The sequence below is a fragment of the Thalassophryne amazonica genome, chromosome 3 (assembly GCF_902500255.1).
Source record: "Thalassophryne amazonica chromosome 3, fThaAma1.1, whole genome shotgun sequence".
NCBI classification, from domain to species: domain Eukaryota; kingdom Metazoa; phylum Chordata; class Actinopteri; order Batrachoidiformes; family Batrachoididae; genus Thalassophryne; species Thalassophryne amazonica.
Window position 1 is genome coordinate 29,398,482 of NC_047105.1, and position 19,897 is coordinate 29,418,378.

The 19,897-nt window shown below is 46.0% G+C and overlaps 1 protein-coding gene across 1 annotated transcript in view; it reads left to right on the forward strand.

Annotated features, from left to right (window-relative positions):
- The window catches only part of grip2b (glutamate receptor interacting protein 2b), a 454,393-nt gene extending 435,127 nt beyond the window's left edge, over nt 1–19,266 (forward strand). The window contains 5 exon segments of the mRNA XM_034165962.1: nt 1,030–1,144; nt 6,194–6,407; nt 6,710–6,918; nt 17,115–17,261; nt 18,988–19,266. Of these exon segments, the coding sequence (XP_034021853.1) occupies nt 1,030–1,144; nt 6,194–6,407; nt 6,710–6,918; nt 17,115–17,261; nt 18,988–19,146 (844 nt within the window). The 3' untranslated portion in view covers nt 19,147–19,266.
- Nucleotides 19,267–19,897: the final 631 nt, after the last annotated feature.

The following is a 19,897-nucleotide window of genomic DNA, read 5'->3' on the forward strand; positions in this document are numbered from 1 at the left end:
TAACCCTAAACACACAGCCAAGATATCAAAGGAGTGGCTTCAGGACAACTCTGTGAATGTCCTTGAGTGGCCCAGCCAGAGCCCAGACCTGAATCTGATTGAACATCTCTGGAGAGATCTGAAAATGGCTGTGCACCGACGCTCCCCATTCAACCTGATGGAGCTTGAGAGGTGCTGCAAACAGGAATGGACAAAACTGCCCAAATATAGGTGCACCAAGCTTGTGGCATTATATTCAAGAAATCTTGAGGCTGTAAATGCTGCCAAAGGTAGCTCAACAAAGTACTGAACAAAGGGTGTGAATACTTATGTACACGTGATTCCTTAGTTTTTGTTTTGTTTTTAATTGCAAAAAACCCCCCAACATTTTTCATGTTGTCGTTATGGGGTGTTGTGAGTAGAATTTTGAGGAAAAAAATAATTTACTCCATTTTGGAATAAGGATGTAACATAACAAAATGTTGAAAAGGTGCTGTGAATACTTTCCGGATGCACTATACGTGCCAGTCAAGAACCAATAACTTTATTCACAAACACTTTGACCGGTTCATGTGCAGAGTTTGTGTTTGTGTTGTTGCTGTGGAGTCAGGAGTCAGGAGTCCAAACACGATATCAACATTGGGAGGAGTTATGTAACCATGGTGAGGGATGGGAATTAATCCTGACACTCATGTGCATCCAGCTCGTGTTGGTTTGAATCAGAGCAAATAGTCTTTTCCTGTACTGGCACGATGTTCACGTTAGGTTTATTGATTCCAGTAGACCACTAATGCCTAAGGAACATGCAAGGAAATCACACACAATAACAGTTGTCACATCACGCTGGCTCCAGCTTTGTTTTTAGGGCATAGAAACGTTTTACAGCTCTGAAATAAAAGTTGTAGTTTCCATAATAATCTCAGTACATAGTTATTTGTATTCAGACAGATGTACGGTGCAAAGGTACTGCCTGTCGTATTTTATATTATAAAATATGGATGTTTGAGCATTGAGCTCTGTCACTTCATTTGTGTATATGTTTGTGTGTAGATTTATTGGTCAACAACCAGATGGCATTCTGTTGGATCCTGAAGACAGTTTCTGGTGTCAGGCTTTGGAAGACCTGGAGACCTGTGGTCAGTCAGAACTGCTCAGAGAAATAGAGGTCAGATTTCATTCAATTTCAACATGTAGAGTAACCATGCTGCATCTTAAGTTTCTTAGTATGATGTTACTCATGTTCAAACCTACGCATTCTCATTCCCAACTCATCACATATGTATGCTTTGTCAGTGGACCCTTTGTGTCAGTACGTGATGAGTTAGGGGGCCTCTTCGTGTCGTTTAGTACACGTGGGCAATGGTGGGCACAGTTCCGCTAACCACTAATTATCAAAGCTAATGTTTTCATTATCGGATTAGCTTTTCAGATAACTTTGAAAAGCATCATCAGACCAATTATCCTCCGATAAATTATGGTCCGATAATTTTTAGATTGCTAATATGTTTTTGCAAGTCAAGTGAATAAAGCATTAATAGTTAAAAACCTTTGTTAAGTCTGATATTAAAGATTTTAGCACTGAACTGTTAAAGGTTTTGTAGCAGAATAACCGCTCTGTTCTCTGTAAACAGAGAAGAGCTGGTTTCAGGAGAAACTGCTCTAACTGGTCAAGATAATTCCTCTCAACACTACAACAACTCACCAGCAATATCACTCAAGTCATCCAGAGGGATACAGTTTTAACTTATGGTTAAAATTTTAACAAAACTAATTTTGGACATGTTTTTTAAATTAACGTCACTTCTGAAGTTTTATAAGGTGAAAATATCAGCTATATGTTTTAGTTTTAAAGTACTGCACTAATTTTGAAGGTTTTAGTGTGGACATGCTGTGCCCAATGCATTATGGGTAATCCCGGTACAGTCACGACAGGAGAAATGCATTTAAGACACTCTGATCAGGCTCCACATGGACAACAGCATTAAACTCTTTGTATATTGTGCCTAAACCTCTCATGGATATATTGTCTGGGTTTATAGACATTGTTACTTGTTATTTTGTTTGTTTTAAATGTCAGAAGCAGCTCAGGTTGTTTCTCCAGTATTTTCCTGTTTGTTCTAAGGTCTCTTCTGCCATCTACTGGTCAGTAGTGCTCATGGCAGTATTTGCCCTAAGTATTGAGATAGCCCATAAATTATAATTCTTTGCGCGCCTGATAGTTGTTGCAGCCTCTTGCTGCAGCTAAAGAAAAAATATATATATTTTGGTTGTATAATGTTTATTTACAATTGTGGTTGTGAATTCTGTTGTTTAAACCACAGAACTCTCTGGTGCTAAAAAAAAAAAAAAAAAAACCCTGTACACAAAGGATTATGGGTAAGGGTCTGAGCATCTGGGTGGCAGTAGATGGCAGTGTTCTATGCATTTTGACCCCAGTTACATCAGACGGTTGTCATATCACAACTTGACTTAGTTATGGCTTTTACAAATTGTTTTTTTTTTTAACATATAATTAAAATGGCATATTTTACAAAAGCACATTTAAATACCAACACACATGTCACATCACATTAATGTGTTGGCTTTTACATAGAATGAATGAGTCAACCAATCAGTGTTAGTGGAGGCTCATTTACCCATAATCCCTTTGGCATCTGTCTGGGTTTGTTACAAAACTTCAGAATTATTATTATTTAAAATTAAAAGATATGTGTTATATTTTAACTTTGTACAAATGACAGAATTGACATTAATTCTATTCATTGTTGTTTTCCATTTGGCTGCTCCCAGTTCTGTTCGGGGTCACCACAGCAGATACAGCCAGATCCACATTGGTAATTGGCAAAGTTTTACGCTGGATGCCCTTCCTGACGCAACTCCAGTTTTACCTGGAGAAACACACACAGCCACTGGTGTTCCAAAGAGGTCTCCCATCCAAGTACTAACCAGATCCTGCTCTGCTTACGGGATCAGGCTTACACAGAGCAGACCAGCTGCAGCTATTCTATCTGTATTAATTTTATTTATAAATCAAACCATAAGTCACCATGGCTTTATTTTCCAAGACCTCCACCTCATGGCGACACTGCTATTGAGTAGAGAGTTGAGCTTTGCTGTGCCTCTCAACTGCTTCGCTGCTACAAGCTATGTAGTAAACAGGAGCTTCCAGCAGTGGGCAGGGCGCACAGAAACAGAAGTGCTGACTCAGTGTTTGGGTCTGTGGTCATCTTTGATGCTAACACAAGCGATCGTGGTGTTAAAACTCAAAATCAGCTTGTTAGTAGCTGCAAGTGTACTGGAGACAATTCTGAAAGTTATCGGTTAGCTGTAGCTTCCGATAAATTCTTGGGTGGTTTATCGGTTTAGCTTTATAAAAGATAACTTTTCAGTTAGTTGATTATCTGTTATCAAAGCTAATTTTTTGGTTAGCTGTGCCTACCACTGCACGTGGGGTAGCACGTTGCTATTCCGTAGTGTAATTTCTCTGCAGTAACTTGCAGAACTATCGTGCCTAACTACCATGTCATCAGCAAACATTTATCAATGTTTTGGTTATGGTTAGTATTTGAGTTAATTAAATTCACTTTATTCATTTTATATAGCACCAAATCACAACAGAGTCGCCTCAAGAGGCTTCACACAAAACAACTCAGAAAACAAAATAAAATGAATTGAAAGATTAAAAAGCATAGTAACATTCATAGTAACACTGATAGTAACATTGCGTTCTCAGGGTGCAGGACAACTTTGTGTCCTTAGGGTGAATAAGACGTCTGCTGGTCATAGAGCTTTCTCTTATCGTGCCCCTGTTCTGTGGAATGATCTCCCCGTGTCAATAAAACAGTCAGATTCTGTGGAGACTTTGAAGTCCAGACTTAAGATGCACTTATTTTCCCTTTTGTATGGCTAGCATACTGGTATAGATTTGTTTTACACTTTTTATTCTTGTAATTAATTTTATTAAGAAATGGAGCGTGCCGCGGCCTAAACTTTACTTAAATACTGGATCTTTTATTGAAGCTTAGGGCTAGTGACCGGCGATCACCTTAGTATTTCTTCTGTTTTTCTTGTTGTTTAATGCTGGCAAATTATACAGTATTTCTTGTCTTTCTGATGCCTGATTCTGTTTTTTTCTCTCTGTTTAAGGTGCAGCTCCATCCAGAGATGGGAGTTGTATTTGTGCTGAAGACCCTCCTGTCCTGTGCACCAACAGCATTTCCTGTATATTCGTTTTGTGAATTGTTCTGTAATTTGTGTCTGTAGCATGGCTCAAGCAGAGGGTCACCCCTTTGAGTCTGGTCTGCTTGAGGTTTCTTCTTCAAAGGGAGTTTTTCCTTACCACTGTTGCTCTGTGGGTTAGTAAGGTTAGATCTTACTTGTGTGAAGCGCCTTGAGGCAACTCTGTTAAGATTTGGCAGTATATAAATGAAAATAAATTGAGTTGAATTGAAAAATTGAACATAATATGCCAGTATGCTAGCCATACGAAAGGGAAAATAAGTGCATCTTAAGTCTGGCCTTGAAAGTCTCTACAGAATCTGACAGTTTTATTGATGCAGGGAGATCATTCCACAGAACAAGGGTACAATAAGAGAAAACTAGCTGTGACCCGCAGACTTTTTATTCAACCTAGGGACACAAAGTAGTCCTGCATTCTGCAAACGCAAAGCCCGGGCCGGTATGTAGGGTTTAATTAGGTCCGCTGGGTAGGGCGCTGCCAGTCCGTGAACAGTTTTATAGGCTAGTAGCAGAACCTTAAAATCTGAAGAGCCAGTGAAGAGATGCCAAAATGCATGTAATGTGGACTTTCTGCTTCATGTCAAAAGTCTGGCAGCAGCATTTTGAACCAGTTGGAGATCCCTAATGCTGGGCTGCAGCAAACCAGAAAATAGAACATTGCAATAGTCCAATCTAGAAGAGACAAATGTATGAATGCATGAATCAGGGTCTCAGCATCAGCCATAAACAGGATGGGACGAATCGTCGCTATATTTCACAAGTGGAAGAAAGTCGTCCTCGTAATATTTCTAATGTGGAGGCCAAAAGACAATGTAGGATCCAAAATTACCCCAAGGTTCCTCACTTTGTCAGTGTGATGTATGACCCATGAGCCTAGGTGTTAACTGGCCAAATCGATACCGATGTCTCACTGGACCAAGAACCATCATTTCAGTCTTATCAGAGTTTAAAAGTAGGAAGTTTCTAGACATCCAACTTCTCACTGATGCAAGGCGATCTTCTAAGGATTTTATGTGGATGAGATTACCAGCAGTTATCGGTATGCATAACTGAGCATCATCAGTATAGCAGTGAAATGTAATCCCATGCCGCAATATGAGCCCAAGGGGTGCTATATAAAGGGAGAAAGCAGGGGGCCTAACACGGATCCCTGTAGAGCCCCAAATTTCATGTTACTAAGGTTAGAGGTAGTGTTATTGTACAAAACACAGTGAGGACGACTGGCCAGGTATGATGTCAACCATGCAAGGGCACTCCCAGTAATCCCAAAATGATTCTCCAGTCTGTCGAGTAAAATATGATGATCCACGGTATCAAACACAGCACTGAGATCTAACAGCACCAAAACCGTAGAGGTGTCTGAGTCCATTGCAAGCAGAAGGTCATTCACCCCTTTAGTGAGAGCGTTAGCATTAGGACTTAGCGTTTCCTTGTATAACCTGTGTCACTTCATCCCTCAGTGGGTTTGGTCTCATGGTCCCCAGGATGAGAGGCAGACGCTCCAACCATGAGGCTAAAACAAATGGGCTCTCGCCTAATTGCAGCTCGAGCATCATTTGGCCTGAGTGAACTTTACTTAACTTCTAAACAGTACCATCTACTGGCCTCAGTTACACCTGCGTGTCACTAAATAGCATAAAGGGGCTACCCAACTCAAAACCTATTGACCTTCAATTACATCAACGGTTATGCATCAAAATGTAATGACTTAGGAGTGAGAATGTGTTGGTTAAAACAGGATTTTGGTGCAAACATCTGTTTTGATGTTGTATCTGTGGGTTTGGTTCTATTTCTTCTTGCCATTGTCCAGTGTCGACAGCCTTACTTTATACTTTTCACCTTTGCCTATTTGCTCGTTAAACCCAAAGTGGGACAAATAAATCTGGTTCAGGTTTTCGTGCCAACCCCAAAAGATGGTTAGTATTGTTTTTCTTAGAATTCTGTTGGTCACAAGCATGTGTAGTGTGTGTTGCAGGCGTCCATCATGACTGGCACGTCCATCACCCTGGGTGTAGTTGGTATGAACAAACCTCCGGGTGAGCCTATACTGAGCCACAGCAGGATGAGTCCACTACGGAGAAATTCTCTCCTTCACCAGGGGAACCTGCTTCCCCAGGGGGCCCACCTCCTCCACAGGGCCCACCTGCATGAAGAGGCTAACGTCCACGAAGAGTCCCTTCTCCACCAAGGTGATACACTTGCAGATCTGATGAATTGTATTAAGATAAGCTAGGATAAGATAAAATGTCTTCATTGTCACTACAGTGAGATTGCATGTGCCCTTCACAGTAAACCATTCAACATGAACATAAATAAGTCCTAGATACACATACTGGCACATAAAGACAGTCTCATATAGTACATAAAAAAGTGTAATTACCAGCATTAAACTGACAAAAACTTTTTGATTGGGGTACAGATCTGAAATCTTTCAATTTGCTGTTGTGTTTTTGTCTGAAATGCCATTTAAAAGCCAAACTGTTACCTCCAGAGACGCACTTGCACCCGGAGTCACATTTGCACCAGGACCTCCACCTGCATCAGGGGGCCCACATGCACCAAGAGACCCAATCCCCTGTCCTGCACCAGGAGCCCAAACCCAAGGCCTCACTGAGAGCATCAGAGAGGACGTGGGAATCTCGTCGGATCAAAGAGGAAATGCAGGGAATTCTGTCCCCAACACCTCTGGAGCTGCACAAAGTGAGTTCAAAGAGTTCCTGTTGACAAGTCGGAAACAGTCATACCACCCTTTCAAAAGTAATGGTTTAATATTTACCACGTTAGTAATATTAATGAAACTGGATCAGAAGAAAGAAATAAGTGCTTTTGGTCAGTTCATTTGGCAAATGTACAAATGTCATGTGATTAACTTTGGGTCTTAATTCAGTTGCAGAATCATGACCATGTTTTCTTTTTTGTGCCACCATTTCTTAAGCCTGGTTCACATGGCAGGATTTTAAAATTATCTGTAGGTTTCCAAAAGGGTTAGGGTTGGGGATAGGAGTAGGGTTAGTAATAGTGAGTTTAAAAAAACCCTGTCATGAAAATTTGACTCATTTCGTGACGGGAGCAAGAAAAAAAAATGTGAGACTGGGCTGTCTGAACACACTCTCCTCTCTTGTCAGTACATTACCATGTACATCTTTTCCCACCCTATCCTACTGCACATTCTTTCCAGCTCTGTCCCTTTGTCTGGCCAGTTGGTACAAGTCCTTTTCTCCTTCCTTACTGTTCAACTTCTTGTAAAGCTCACTAATGCCCTTTCCTTAGTTTTGTCACTTGTCTTTGCACCTTATGCTGCATCTCCTTTTACTCCTGTCTACTTTCTTCATCTCTCTGACTATCCCAAAACTTTTTCACCATCCTCTTTCTCCTTGTCATTGTCAGGTGCGGCGGATGCCAGGCATCCGAAGTGTTAGGACCCATAATGCGAACTCCCAGACAAGGCTTGGATGTAGAAGAAATCATTGTCGATATCAAATCTATCATTTTGTTCCAAAATTTTAGAAAAGGTGGTTTCACGGCAGCCCGTAGACCACCTCACTGAGAATGATGTTTTTGAGCTGCTGCAGTCTACTTTTAGGAAATATCACTCCACAGAGACAGCACTCACTAAAGTTGTGAATGATCTTCTGCGAGCAGTGAACTCAGAACTATGGTTTTGGTGTTGTTAGATCTCAGTGCTGCGTTTGATACCATGGATCATCATATTTTGCTCGATAGGTTGGAGAATCTTTTTGGGATTACTGGAAGTGCCCTTGCGTGGTTGACATGATATCTGTCCAGTCGTTCTCATTGTGTCTTGTATAATGGCACTACCTCTGACCTTGGTGATATGAGATTTGGGGCTCCACAGGGAACCGTTTTAGGCCCCTTGCTTTTCTCCCTGTATGTGGCACCCCTTGGGCGTATACTGCAGAGTTTTGGGATTGCCTTTCATTGTTACGCTGATGATACACAGTTGTACATGCCGATAACTGCGGGAAATCTCACTCCCATAAAATCCCTGGAGGTCTGTCTTCTATCAGTGAGAAGTTGGATGTTTATTAACTCCCTACTTTTAAACTTTGATAAGACTGAAATGATGGTTCTTGGTCCAGCGAGACATCTGCATCAGTTTGACCAGCTGGCGCTCAGCCTGGGTTCGTGTGTCATACATTATATGGACAAAACGAGGAACCTTGGGGTAATTTTTGATCCCACATTGTCTTTTGACCTCCACATCAGGGATGTTACTAGGACTGCTTTTTTCCATCTGCGAAATATAGTGAGGATCCGCCCCATCCTGTCTATGGCTGATGCTGAGACCTTGATTCATGCTTTTGTTTCTTCTAGACTAGATTATTGTAATATTCTATTTTTAGGGTTACCGCAGTCCAGCATCAAGGGTCTTCAGCTGGTTCAGAATGCTGCCGCCAGACTTCTGACACGTAGCAGAAGGTCTGAACATATCACACCCATTTTGGCATCTTTGCACTGGCTCCGTGTCTCTGTGAGCAGATTTTAAAGTTTTGTTATTGACTTATAAGGCTGTTCATGGACTGGCACCATCTTATCTGGCTGATATGGTGGAATTTTATGTGCCAGCCCGGGCTTTGCGGTCACAGGATGTGGGACTTCTCTGTGTTCCCAGGGTGAAGAAGTCAGCAGGTCAAAGAGCCTTTTCGCATCGTGCATCCACCCTGTGGAACAGTCTTCCTGCGACCATGAGGCGGTCGGAGTTCGCGGACATTTTTAAGTCAAGACTGAAAACCTATTTTTATTCTCTTTCTTATGAATAGTTTTCATTTTTTAATCTGTTTTATTCTTTTACTTCTGTTTTTAATCATGTATTTGATTTTTTTTTATAAATTTTTAATTATTTTATGTTGAATTGTTTCATGTAAGGCACCTTGAGACGGCTTTGCTGTGATTTGGTGCATTATAAGCTAATTAAATTAAATTTAAATTCTTCTTCTACTTTTCCAAATTGCTTCCCCTCCATCCAGTGCCTCTCTCACCTGCTCACTGAATTTCACACATCTTCCTCCTTCAGCTTCCACCATCTGATACTTTGTATCTCACTCTCCTCTTCTTCTTCATCTAACGTCATCCTACAAACTACCATCCTATGCTGTCTAGCTACACTCTCTCCTCCCACCACCACCTTCCTCCACTCTTATATGTCACCCTGTGCTCCTTCCTTTTCTTAAAGTAGGTGTTCACCACAGCCATTTCCATCCTTTTTACAAAATCAACTATCATCTGTCCTTCCACCTTCCTGTCCTTGATATCATATCTACCCATTACTTCCTTATCACCTCTGTTCCCTTCGCCAACATGCCCATTGAAGTCCGCCCCATCACCACTCTTTCATGCTCGAGCACACTCTCCACCACCTCATCTAACTCACTCCAGAAATCTTCTTTCTCTTTCCTCTCACAACCTACCTGTGGGGCATATGCACTTATGATATTCATCATCACCCCTTCAATTTCCAACTTCACACTCATCATCCTGTCAGACACTCGCTTAACCTCCAACACACTCTTAACATACGCTTCCTTTAAATTGACTCCAACACCATTTATCTTCCTATGCACCTTTCTCCTCTCCCTCATATCAGCCAGCTCTCTGCCTTTACAAGTCATGCTACCAACATTCAAAGTCCCTACTCTCATTTCCACCCTTCTAGTTTTCCTCTTCTTCCACTGTCTGTAGACATGTTCTCCTCTTCTTCTTCTTCTTTTACCAGCAGTAGCACAAGTTCCGCTGGCACCCTGCTGGGCATACAGTAGGTACTGGTGGTGGTCGTTTTTAACCCGGGCCTCAGTCGATCTGGTATGGAAATTAGATTTTTAATCTGCATGGTGTTGTGTGGGCCGCTGAAGAGGAGGTACTGCTGGCTCACCACCACCAGATGGCGCCCTGCTTGGAGTGCGGGCTCCAAGCACGAGAGGGCGTCGGAGCCGCTGGAGGTGACAGCTGTCATCAATCAACACCAGCTGTCACCCATCACCACCACTATAAAGACCGGACTGTAACTCCACCATACAGGTAATTTTCTCTGCTGACTTAAACTTTGAGTATTAGTCTGATCTCTTTTTGCAGCCGTTTTCCTGTGGTGTGCCTTCTCTGCGGAGTTGGCGTTTGGTGTGGACTGCGATGGCTTCGCCTCACACCCCACTCAGATAAGTGGTTAATTCAGGAGCTGCACGAGTGTGTGATTGGAGGTGGAGGTTCTCCCTCCTTAACTGAACACAGACTGTGGGATTACTGAGTGTGCGAACTCACACTCATCCAGAACTGTTTCTGTTTTCTGCCAGCAGTACCGGGTCTGACTGCTGAAGACAGTGGCCACCTGGGGCGCAGGGCTTGGCGGCTCCGGTGTTCTTCAGGTCCGTTGGTGGTGAGGCTTGTGTGGGTTCCGGCTTCTCTCTCACCGGACGTCTCCTATCTTCGAGCCTGCCACACGTCACCTTTTGTTGGATTGATATAACACATATTTGTATCTGTCTGTATCACGTTGTGCACCTTCACAACATTAAATTTTTACCTTTTGGCTATTCCATTGTCCCTTCATTAACGCCCCCTGTTGTGGGTCCGTGTCACGACACTTCCCCAACAGGATTTCTCGGCCAGCGTCATGGATCCCGAGGGGCGTCAACTCGAGCCTGAACGGCCAATGGAAGAGCAAGGTGCACAGGCACCAGCAGGAGGCGTGTTAGGGGAGCTGCAGCAAATACTGACCGCTTTCACTGCTCGGTTGGATCTGGTCACTGAGCAGAACGTTATCCTCAATCAGAGGATGGAGGCTCTCACTGCCAGGGTGGAGGCGCGCGATCAAGGCGCTGCTGCAGCACCTCCTCCTGCTGATCCTTTGTCAGACACAAACGTTCCACTGGTCGTTCAACGACCCCCCCCCCCACCATCCCCTGAAGCATACATAAGCTCTCCGGAGCCGTACGGAGGTTGTGTTGAGACGTGCGCTGACTTCCTGATGCAGTGCTCGCTCGTCTTTGCACAGCGTCCCGTCATGTACGCATCAGACGCTAGCCGGGTGGCTTATGTCATCAATTTGCTTCGAGGAGAGGCACGCGCCTGGGCTACGGCGCTCTGGGAGCAGAACTCACGGCTCCTAACGTCATACGCTGGGTTTGTAAGGGAGTTGAAACAGGTTTTGATCATCCCAACAGAGGCGAGACTGCTTCGAGCATGCTACTGTCAATGCGACAGGGGCGCCGGAGTGCAGCCGAGTATGCAGTCGACTTCCGCATCGCGGCTGCGAGGTCCGGCTGGAATACAGTTGCACTCCGCGCCGCCTTCATAAACGGACTGTCTCCGGTCCTGAAGGAGCACCTGCTGGCTAAGGAGGAACCGCGGGATTTTGACGGGCTTGTCGACCTGGTTATACGCTTAGACAACCGGTTAGAGGAACACCGTCGGGAGCAGGGCGGGGGGCGTGACCGGGCACGGGCCGTCCCTCTTCCTTCCGGGTCCGAAAGGATGCCGTCGTCCCCACGCTCCACAGCCAGAGGGCCCCGTGTAGCTACAGCTCCCCCTGCTGACGAAGCTATGGACACGAGCAGGGCCAAAATAAAATCAAAGGACAGACAAGGGAGGCAGGCCCGCGGGGAGTGTTTTTTCTGTGGGTCTAACAGTCATATACAGAGGAACTGTCCCAAACGGTCAAACTACAACGCCCGTCCTTAGAAACTGGGCTAAGGGTGGGCCATAACACACACGCGGGGGAACCCCGAAAATCAGCACTAATCCCAGTCACAATCCTTTGTGAGGATTTAACCCTTCACGCCCCAGCACTTATAGACACGGGGTCAGAAGGGAATCTGCTGGACAGCAGATGGGCAAAGGAAGTAGGGCTCCCTCTGGTGGCTCTGCCTTCCCCTGTGAAGGTACGAGCACTAGATGGCACTCTTCTTCCATTAATCACACACCAGACACAGCCAGTGACTTTGGTGGTGTCTGGGAATCACAGGGAGGAGATAGTGTTTTTTGTAACACCTTCTACCTCCCGAGTGATTTTGGGTTTTCCATGGGTGTTGAAACACAATCCCCGGATTGATTGGCCGTCTGGGGTTGTGACGCAGTGGAGCGAAACCTGCCACCGGGAGTGTTTAGGATCCTCGGTTCCACCCGGTGAGATAGCTAAGGAGGAGGTCAAAGTCCCCCCCAATCTGGCGGCGGTGCCAGCCGAGTACCATGACCTTGCTGACGTCTTCAGCAAGGATCTGGCACTCACGCTGCCCCCTCACCATCCGTACGATTGTGCCATTGATTTGATTCCGGGCGCTGAGTACCCGTCCAGCAGGCTGTACAACCTCTCACGTCCGGAACGTGAATCAATGGAGACCTACATCCGGGACTCGTTAGCTGCCGGGTTGATCCGGAACTCCACCTCCCCGATGGGTGCTGGTTTCTTTTTTGTGGGTAAAAAGGACGGCGGACTCCGTCCATGCATCGATTACAGAGGGCTGAACGACATTACGGTTCGCAACCGATACCCGTTACCTCTGTTGGATTCAGTGTTCACTCCCCTGCATGGAGCCCAAATATTTACCAAACTTGATCTTAGGAATGCGTACCAGCTGGTTCGGATCCGGAAGGGAGAAGAATGGAAGACGGCATTTAACACCCCCTTAGGTCACTTTGAGTACCTGGTCATGCCGTTCGGCCTCACAGACGCCCCCGCGATGTTCCAAGCTTTGGTTAATGACGTCTTGTGGGACTTCCTGCACCGGTTTGTCTTCGTGTATCTAGACGACATCCTCATCTTTTCTCTGGACCCTGAGACTCATGTCAAGCATGTACGTCAGGTCCTACAGCGGTTGTTGGAGAACCGGCTGTTTGTGAAGGGTGAGAAGTGCGAGTTCCACCGCACTTCTTTGTCCTTCCTGGGGTTCATAATCTCCTCCAACTCCGTCGCCCCTGATCCGGCCAAGGTTGCGGTGGTGAGAGACTGGCCCCACCCAACAAGCCGTAGGAAACTGCAACAGTTCCTCGGCTTTGCAAATTTCTACAGGAGGTTCATTAAGGGCTACAGTCAGGTAGTTAGCCCCCTGACAGCCCTGACCTCCACTAAAGTCCCCTTCACCTGGTCGGATCGGTGCGAAGCCGCGTTTAGGGAGTTGAAACGCCGGTTCTCGACTGCGCCAGTTCTGGTGCAGCCCGATCCTACTCGCCAGTTCACAGTGGAAGTGGATGCCTCTGACTCAGGGATAGGAGCCGTGCTGTCCCAGAGCGGGGAGTCCGATAAGGTCCTCCACCCTTGTGCCTATTTTTCCCGCAGGTTGACCCCGGCTGAGAGGAATTATGACGTCGGCAATCGGGAACTCTTGGCGGTGAAGGAGGCTCTTGAAGAGTGGAGACACCTGTTGGAGGGAGCGACGGTGCCCTTCACGGTTTTCACGGACCATCGGAACCTGGAGTACATCCGGACCGCCAAGCGGTTGAACCCCAGGCAAGCCCGCTGGTCACTGTTCTTCGGGCGCTTTGACTTCCAGATTACGTACCGCCCCGGGACCAAGAACCAACGGTCAGATGCACTGTCCCGGGTGCATGAAGAGGAAGTCAGGGCCGAGCTGTCAGACCCCCCAGAAACCATCATCCCCGAGTCCACTGTCGTGGCCACCCTCACCTGGGATGTGGAGAAGACCATCCGGGAGGCCCTGGCACAGAACCCGGACCCGGGGACCGGCCCGAAGAACAAGCTGTACGTCCCACCAGAGGCCAGAGCTGCAGTTTTGGACTTCTGCCATGGGTCCAAACTCTCCTGTCATCCTGGAGTGCGTAGGACCATGGCAGTAGTCCAGCAGCGCTTCTGGTGGGCGTCTATGGAAGCCGACGGCCGGGACTACGTCCAGGCCTGCACCACCTGCGCCAGGGGCAAAGCAGACCACAAGAGGACCTCAGGACTCCTCCGACCCCTACCGGTGCCTCATCGCCCCTGGTCCCACATCGGCCTGGACTTTGTCACGGGCCTCCCGCCGTCCCAGGGCCACACCACCAATTTGACGATAGTGGACCGGTTCTCCAAGGCGGCCCACTTCGTGGCCATCCCGAAGCTCCCTACGGCCCAGGAGACAGCAGACCTCCTGGTCCACCACGTCGTGCGTCTGCATTGGATACCAGCGGACATCGTCTCAGACCGTGGCCGTCAGTTCTCCTCTCAGGTCTGGAGGAGTTTTTGCAAGGAACTGGGGGCCACCGTGAGTCTCTCGTCCGGGTATCACCCCCAGACGAACGGACAGGCAGAGCGGGCCAACCAGGAGTTGGAGCAGGCCCTCCGTTGCGTTACCTCCGCGCACCCGACGGCCTGGAGTACCCATCTGGCCTGGATCGAGTACGCCCACAACAGCCAAGTGTCATCTGCCACCGGCCTCTCCCCGTTCGAGGTGTGTTTGGGGTATCAGCCCCCATTGTTCCCGCTTGTGGAGGGTGAGGTCGGTGTGCCCTCAGTCCAGGCCACCTCAGGAGGTGCCGCCGGGTGTGGCGGACCGCCCGTTCTGCCCTGTTGAAGGCCCGGACGAGGGCCAAGGCCCATGCAGACCGCCGGCGTTCCCTGGCCCCTGCATACCAGCCTGGGCAGGAGGTATGGTTATCAACGAAGGACATCCCCCTTCAAGTGGAATCACACAAGCTGAAGGACAGATATATCGGACCCTTTCCCATCACCAAGGTCCTCAGCCCGGCCGCAGTGAAGCTACGGCTGCCAGCTTCACTGCGGATCCATCTTGTTTTCCATGTGTCACGGATCAAACCATACCACACCTCACCACTCTGCACCCCTGGACCTGCACCACCTCCTGCCCGGATCATCGACGGGGAGCTGGCGTGGACCGTGCGTCGGCTTCTGGACGTCCGTCGCAAGGGTCGGGGCTTCCAGTATCTGGTGGACTGGGAGGGGTATGGTCCCGAGGAACGCTCCTGGGTGAAAAGGAGCTTCATCCTGGACCCGACCCTCCTGGCCGACTTCTACGCCCGGCACCCGGATAAACCTGGTCGGGCGCCAGGAGGCGCCCGTTGAGGGGGGGTCCTGTTGTGTGGGCCGCTGAAGAGGAGGTACTGCTGGCCCACCACCACCAGATGGCGCCCTGCTTGGAGTGCGGGCTCCAAGCACGAGAGGGCGTCGGAGCCGCTGGAGGTGACAGCTGTCATCAATCAACACCAGCTGTCACCCATCACCACCACTATAAAGACCGGACTGCAACTCCACCTCCTCGCCGAGAAATCGTCTACCATACAGGTAATTTTCTCTGCTGACTTAAACTTTGAGTATTAGTCTGATCTCTTTTTGCAGCCGTTTTCCTGTGGTGTGCCTTATCTGCGGAGTTGGCGTTTGGTGTGGACTGCGAGGGCTTCGCCTCACACCCCACTCAGATAAGTGGTTAATTCAGGAGCTGCACGAGTGTGTGATTGGAGGTGGAGGTTCTCCCTCCTTAACTGAACACAGACTGTGGGATTACTGAGTGTGCTGACTCACACTCATCCAGAACTGTTTCTGTTTTCTGCCAGCAGTACCGGGTCTGACTGCTGAAGACAGTGGCCACCTGGGGCGCAGGGCTTGGCGGCTCCGGTGTTCTTCAGGTCCGTTGGTGGTGAGGCTTGTGTGGGTTCCGGCTTCTCTCTCACCGGACGTCTCCTATCTTCGAGCCTGCCACACGTCACCTTTTGTTGGATTGATATAACACATACTTGTATCTGTCTGTATCACGTTGTGCACCTTCACAACATTAAATTGTTACCTTTTGGCTATTCCATTGTCCCTTCATTAACGCCCCCTGTTGTGGGTCCGTGTCACGACACTTCCCCAACACATGGTTGGGTTTGCTTGTTTTACACCAGATGCCCTTCCTGATACAACCCTACTCATTTATCCGGGCTTGGGACTGGCACTCAGAATGTACTGGCTGCACACCCCATGTGGCTGAGTTAAGTGCACACTACAACAATGCACCAAAATCACAAATGAAAAAGTTGATTCAAAAAGTAATTAAATGGACTCACATTTTTACTGTGGTATTTTAACACAGTGGATCAGCTATTCATGTTCACCTGTGTCAAATAATAGCCAATATGTTGTCCAATGCTTGTTTATTTGTCAGTCATGCTTATTTTTGGAATTTAAAAGTCCTTATGTTAAGTAAGAGCATATACTGTGGTGTGCACATGTGCAACAGAGTTCTTGCCAGTTGTTAAACTCCCCCACAGGGAAACGCTTCAATGCAGCTTACTTTTTCCTGAAAAGGGTGTCAAAATCCAAGCCCTTGTCCACGTCCTCACACAGGGGTAACGGCTCGAGTATGGGATTACCTGTTGAGTTGAAATATAGTGGGGACCTTGTGTGCACTAACCCTAACCCCCTATGGTAGCCTTGAAGGCCCAGCAGGAATGATGTACACGAGATGGCTAATGGGGCTCTGCTGAAATAAGAAATCCTCAACAGTGGATCAGGTGGAGGAGGTGATTGCATGTAACTCAACAGCTGTGAATGTGGATGAAGGCTGCAGCAGGTCCTCAGACCCCAGTTGTCTGGGATTTCCTAGCCAATGGACCAGGCTAAGGATCTGTCAAGGACCATGTGTTTGTCAGTGTACAACAGCATTCCCACATTAAGTAAACACAGGCACAGGAAGCTCTAGATCAACCCTGTATGTCCCCCAATCCCATCTGAGAATCGATATGAACAGACAATCTTCCTCATCACTGAGGGATTGCTATGATGATGACTCCTGAAAATACAGCAATCTGTTTGTTGAATGAAAATAAGTGTTGACTGTCCTAGATGCAGTGTGCTTTGATGTCCTCAGTCTTTGGACAAACTGTGGTGTAATATGAAATTTGTTGTTGTTGGTAGTGGAGCACATTTGTTTTTGTTTTGTTTATTTCCTCCACTGTAGGTAACAGTTATAAAGGATCCAGAGAGCGATGACTTTGGTTTCAGTGTGTCAGATGGTTTCTTGGAGAAAGGAGTTTACGTTAACATGATCCGACCTGATGGACCAGCTGACAGAGCTGGGCTCAGACCGTACGACCGCATCCTGCAGGTACCAACAGCAGACACATTCACAGTGTTATTTAATGTCACACTGCATCAACATGAAGACATCCTATCACCAGCCATTCAGATGTCCAAAATGTTATTTTATTGAATTGATTTATGGAAGTGTTTTTTCCCCATTAAGCTAGAGGTCTGTCCTTGAGAAAAGCCTGCTTAAAACAGGTGACCACTATCTGAGAATACATATTTCCATTTCCAAATCCAATATATTTCATTTATTACACATCAATCAGAAGATCCTCAAATCAGTTTCCATGTGGAGCAGGTTGAGATTGTACTCTGTACTGTCACAGACATTCACCATTCTTCCTAAACCAATCAAGAGGCAACAGTAGTGGTCAAATTAAAAAACCCTGGTGCAGTACCAGCCTCTGTGAAAGGGCTACCTGCCACGACTCCAGGGCCAAGGGAGAGTTCACTGTTTTGTTCTCAGATACCATGTGTTGTTTTTACTATATTCTTCTTATTACTTGTTGTTACTTGTGTTTGAGTGAACAATAAAGTTTGATTTTGACAGTAATGTCTTGAAAACATATACTTTCTGGAGTATGTTCAGGAGGTAGCCTGCTAAATTGTAGACCTGGCTTCAAATCCTACTCTTGCTACCTATTTATATCCTTGTACAAGACACTTTAATCTGGAACCCCAATTCCAATGAAGTTGGGACGTTATGTGAAATGTAAATAAAAACAGAATACAATGATTTGCAAATCCTCTTCAACCTATATTCAATTGAATATACCACAAAGACAAGATATTTAATGTTCAAACTGATAGACTTTTTGTGCAAATATTTTCTCATTTTGAAATGGATGCCTGCAACACATTTCAAAAAGTTGGGACGGGGCAACAAAAGACTGGGAAAGTTGATGAATGCTCAAAGAACACCTAATTGGAAACAGGTGAGTGTCTCATTTGTGTCATGAGTGTCACAGGTGTCAACCATTTTTAACACCTGTGAGATGAAAACGCACTATAGAAATGCAGAAATTCTTCAGTGTTGCAGGAGTTTTGTTTTTTGTTTGTTTGTTTGTTTTTTCAAATTTGGGAGATCCTGTAAGTTTTTCTCCAGTGGTGCTCACATACGTAAAAAAACCATGCATTCATTAATAATAATAATAACTATTTTATAGTGCTTTCTGAGGAATCAGTGCATTAAACAAAAGGAACTCCATTAATTAAAGCACACTGCAACAATGCACACACTAAATGCACAATGGGCTCATGTTTTTTTGTAGTATTTGCAATGCTGTGGGTCAGCCATTAGTGTTCATCTGGGTCAACTAACAACCATTGTGTTCTCCATCACATGTTTATTTGTCTGCCTTGCTTATTTTTGGACTTTAAAAGTCTATGGTACACACCACAAGCTGAGGGCTTCCTACAAAATCTCCTGTTCATTTCTCCATCCGTGTAAAAGTCTATGGTACACACCACAAGCTGAGGGCTTCCTACAAAATCTCCTGTTCATTTCTCCATCCGTGTCCATCGGATAATTTCTGTTGTCCACATCCAATATGTTGTCCATTGTATACATATTTTGAATTTAAAACTACTTATGTTAAGTAACACTACACGCTGTGGTGTGCACATGTGCTTCACTGAGCTTCACCATGCAAATCTGGTGTTATTCTACATACAGGAAAAAAATATGACTTATACTCTGGTGCAGCCTTGAAATAAACACAGTAATCCTGTATTGCCTTGCTCAGGTGAACCACGTGAGGACAAGGGACTTTGACTGCTGCCTGGCTGTGCCTCTGATCACGGAGGCTGGAGACAGACTGGAGTTGGTCATCAGTCGCAACCCGATGGCCAACACGGAGACAGAGGACAATAACGACACTTTAGACCACCCACTGGACCTGTAACACTCAGGCAGGAGATGCACTCAGCTGGCGGTGCAGCGTAAACTAATACTGGCCCAAACCAACCCTCCAACCATTGCGCAATAACTCCGATTCACACCCCTAACATTCACATTGGACTAAACCACCATCAAACAAAATGTGCTCATAGTGTTTCCCAACAAACAAGCACTTACTTGGCACTTTATGCACCTGTTTAAATTGGTTTTAACATTTTAAACTTAGGGTTTATTATCTTTAATACCAACCTGCTGTATGGGTGACAGATTTGAACAGTTTGGAAGTTGTTAGGAATTTCTCATCCTGATGTATCAGAAGAATCTGCCTTGTTGCACAAAAGTCTAATTTTCAGAAATTTCAAGTGAAGTTCAAGTTGCAGATTTAATCATGTTAAATAGAAGCTTAGTTCAGCTGTTTATATCTGGCAGGGGTGGGTCATCTCACTTTGGGATATTAAATCTCACAAGATGAAGCCTAGACTTACTCAGAACCAGACAGCTCAACATATTGGTTATCCTGTCGAAATATTTTAGCCCATTTTCTGTCTATTTTACATTACGGGGAACAAAATGGTTTGTGTAAGATGTGTATTTGACACAGTACAGGAAAAATACACAATGGGCATCTGTCCATTTTATGTCTTTGTGTATTGTATGGTCAGTTCAAGATGAAGGGAACATCACTACCGCCAAACTCCAATTCATCTGGACATAAATCAAAGACAGACCCAGAAACCTTTGACCACACTGGAACA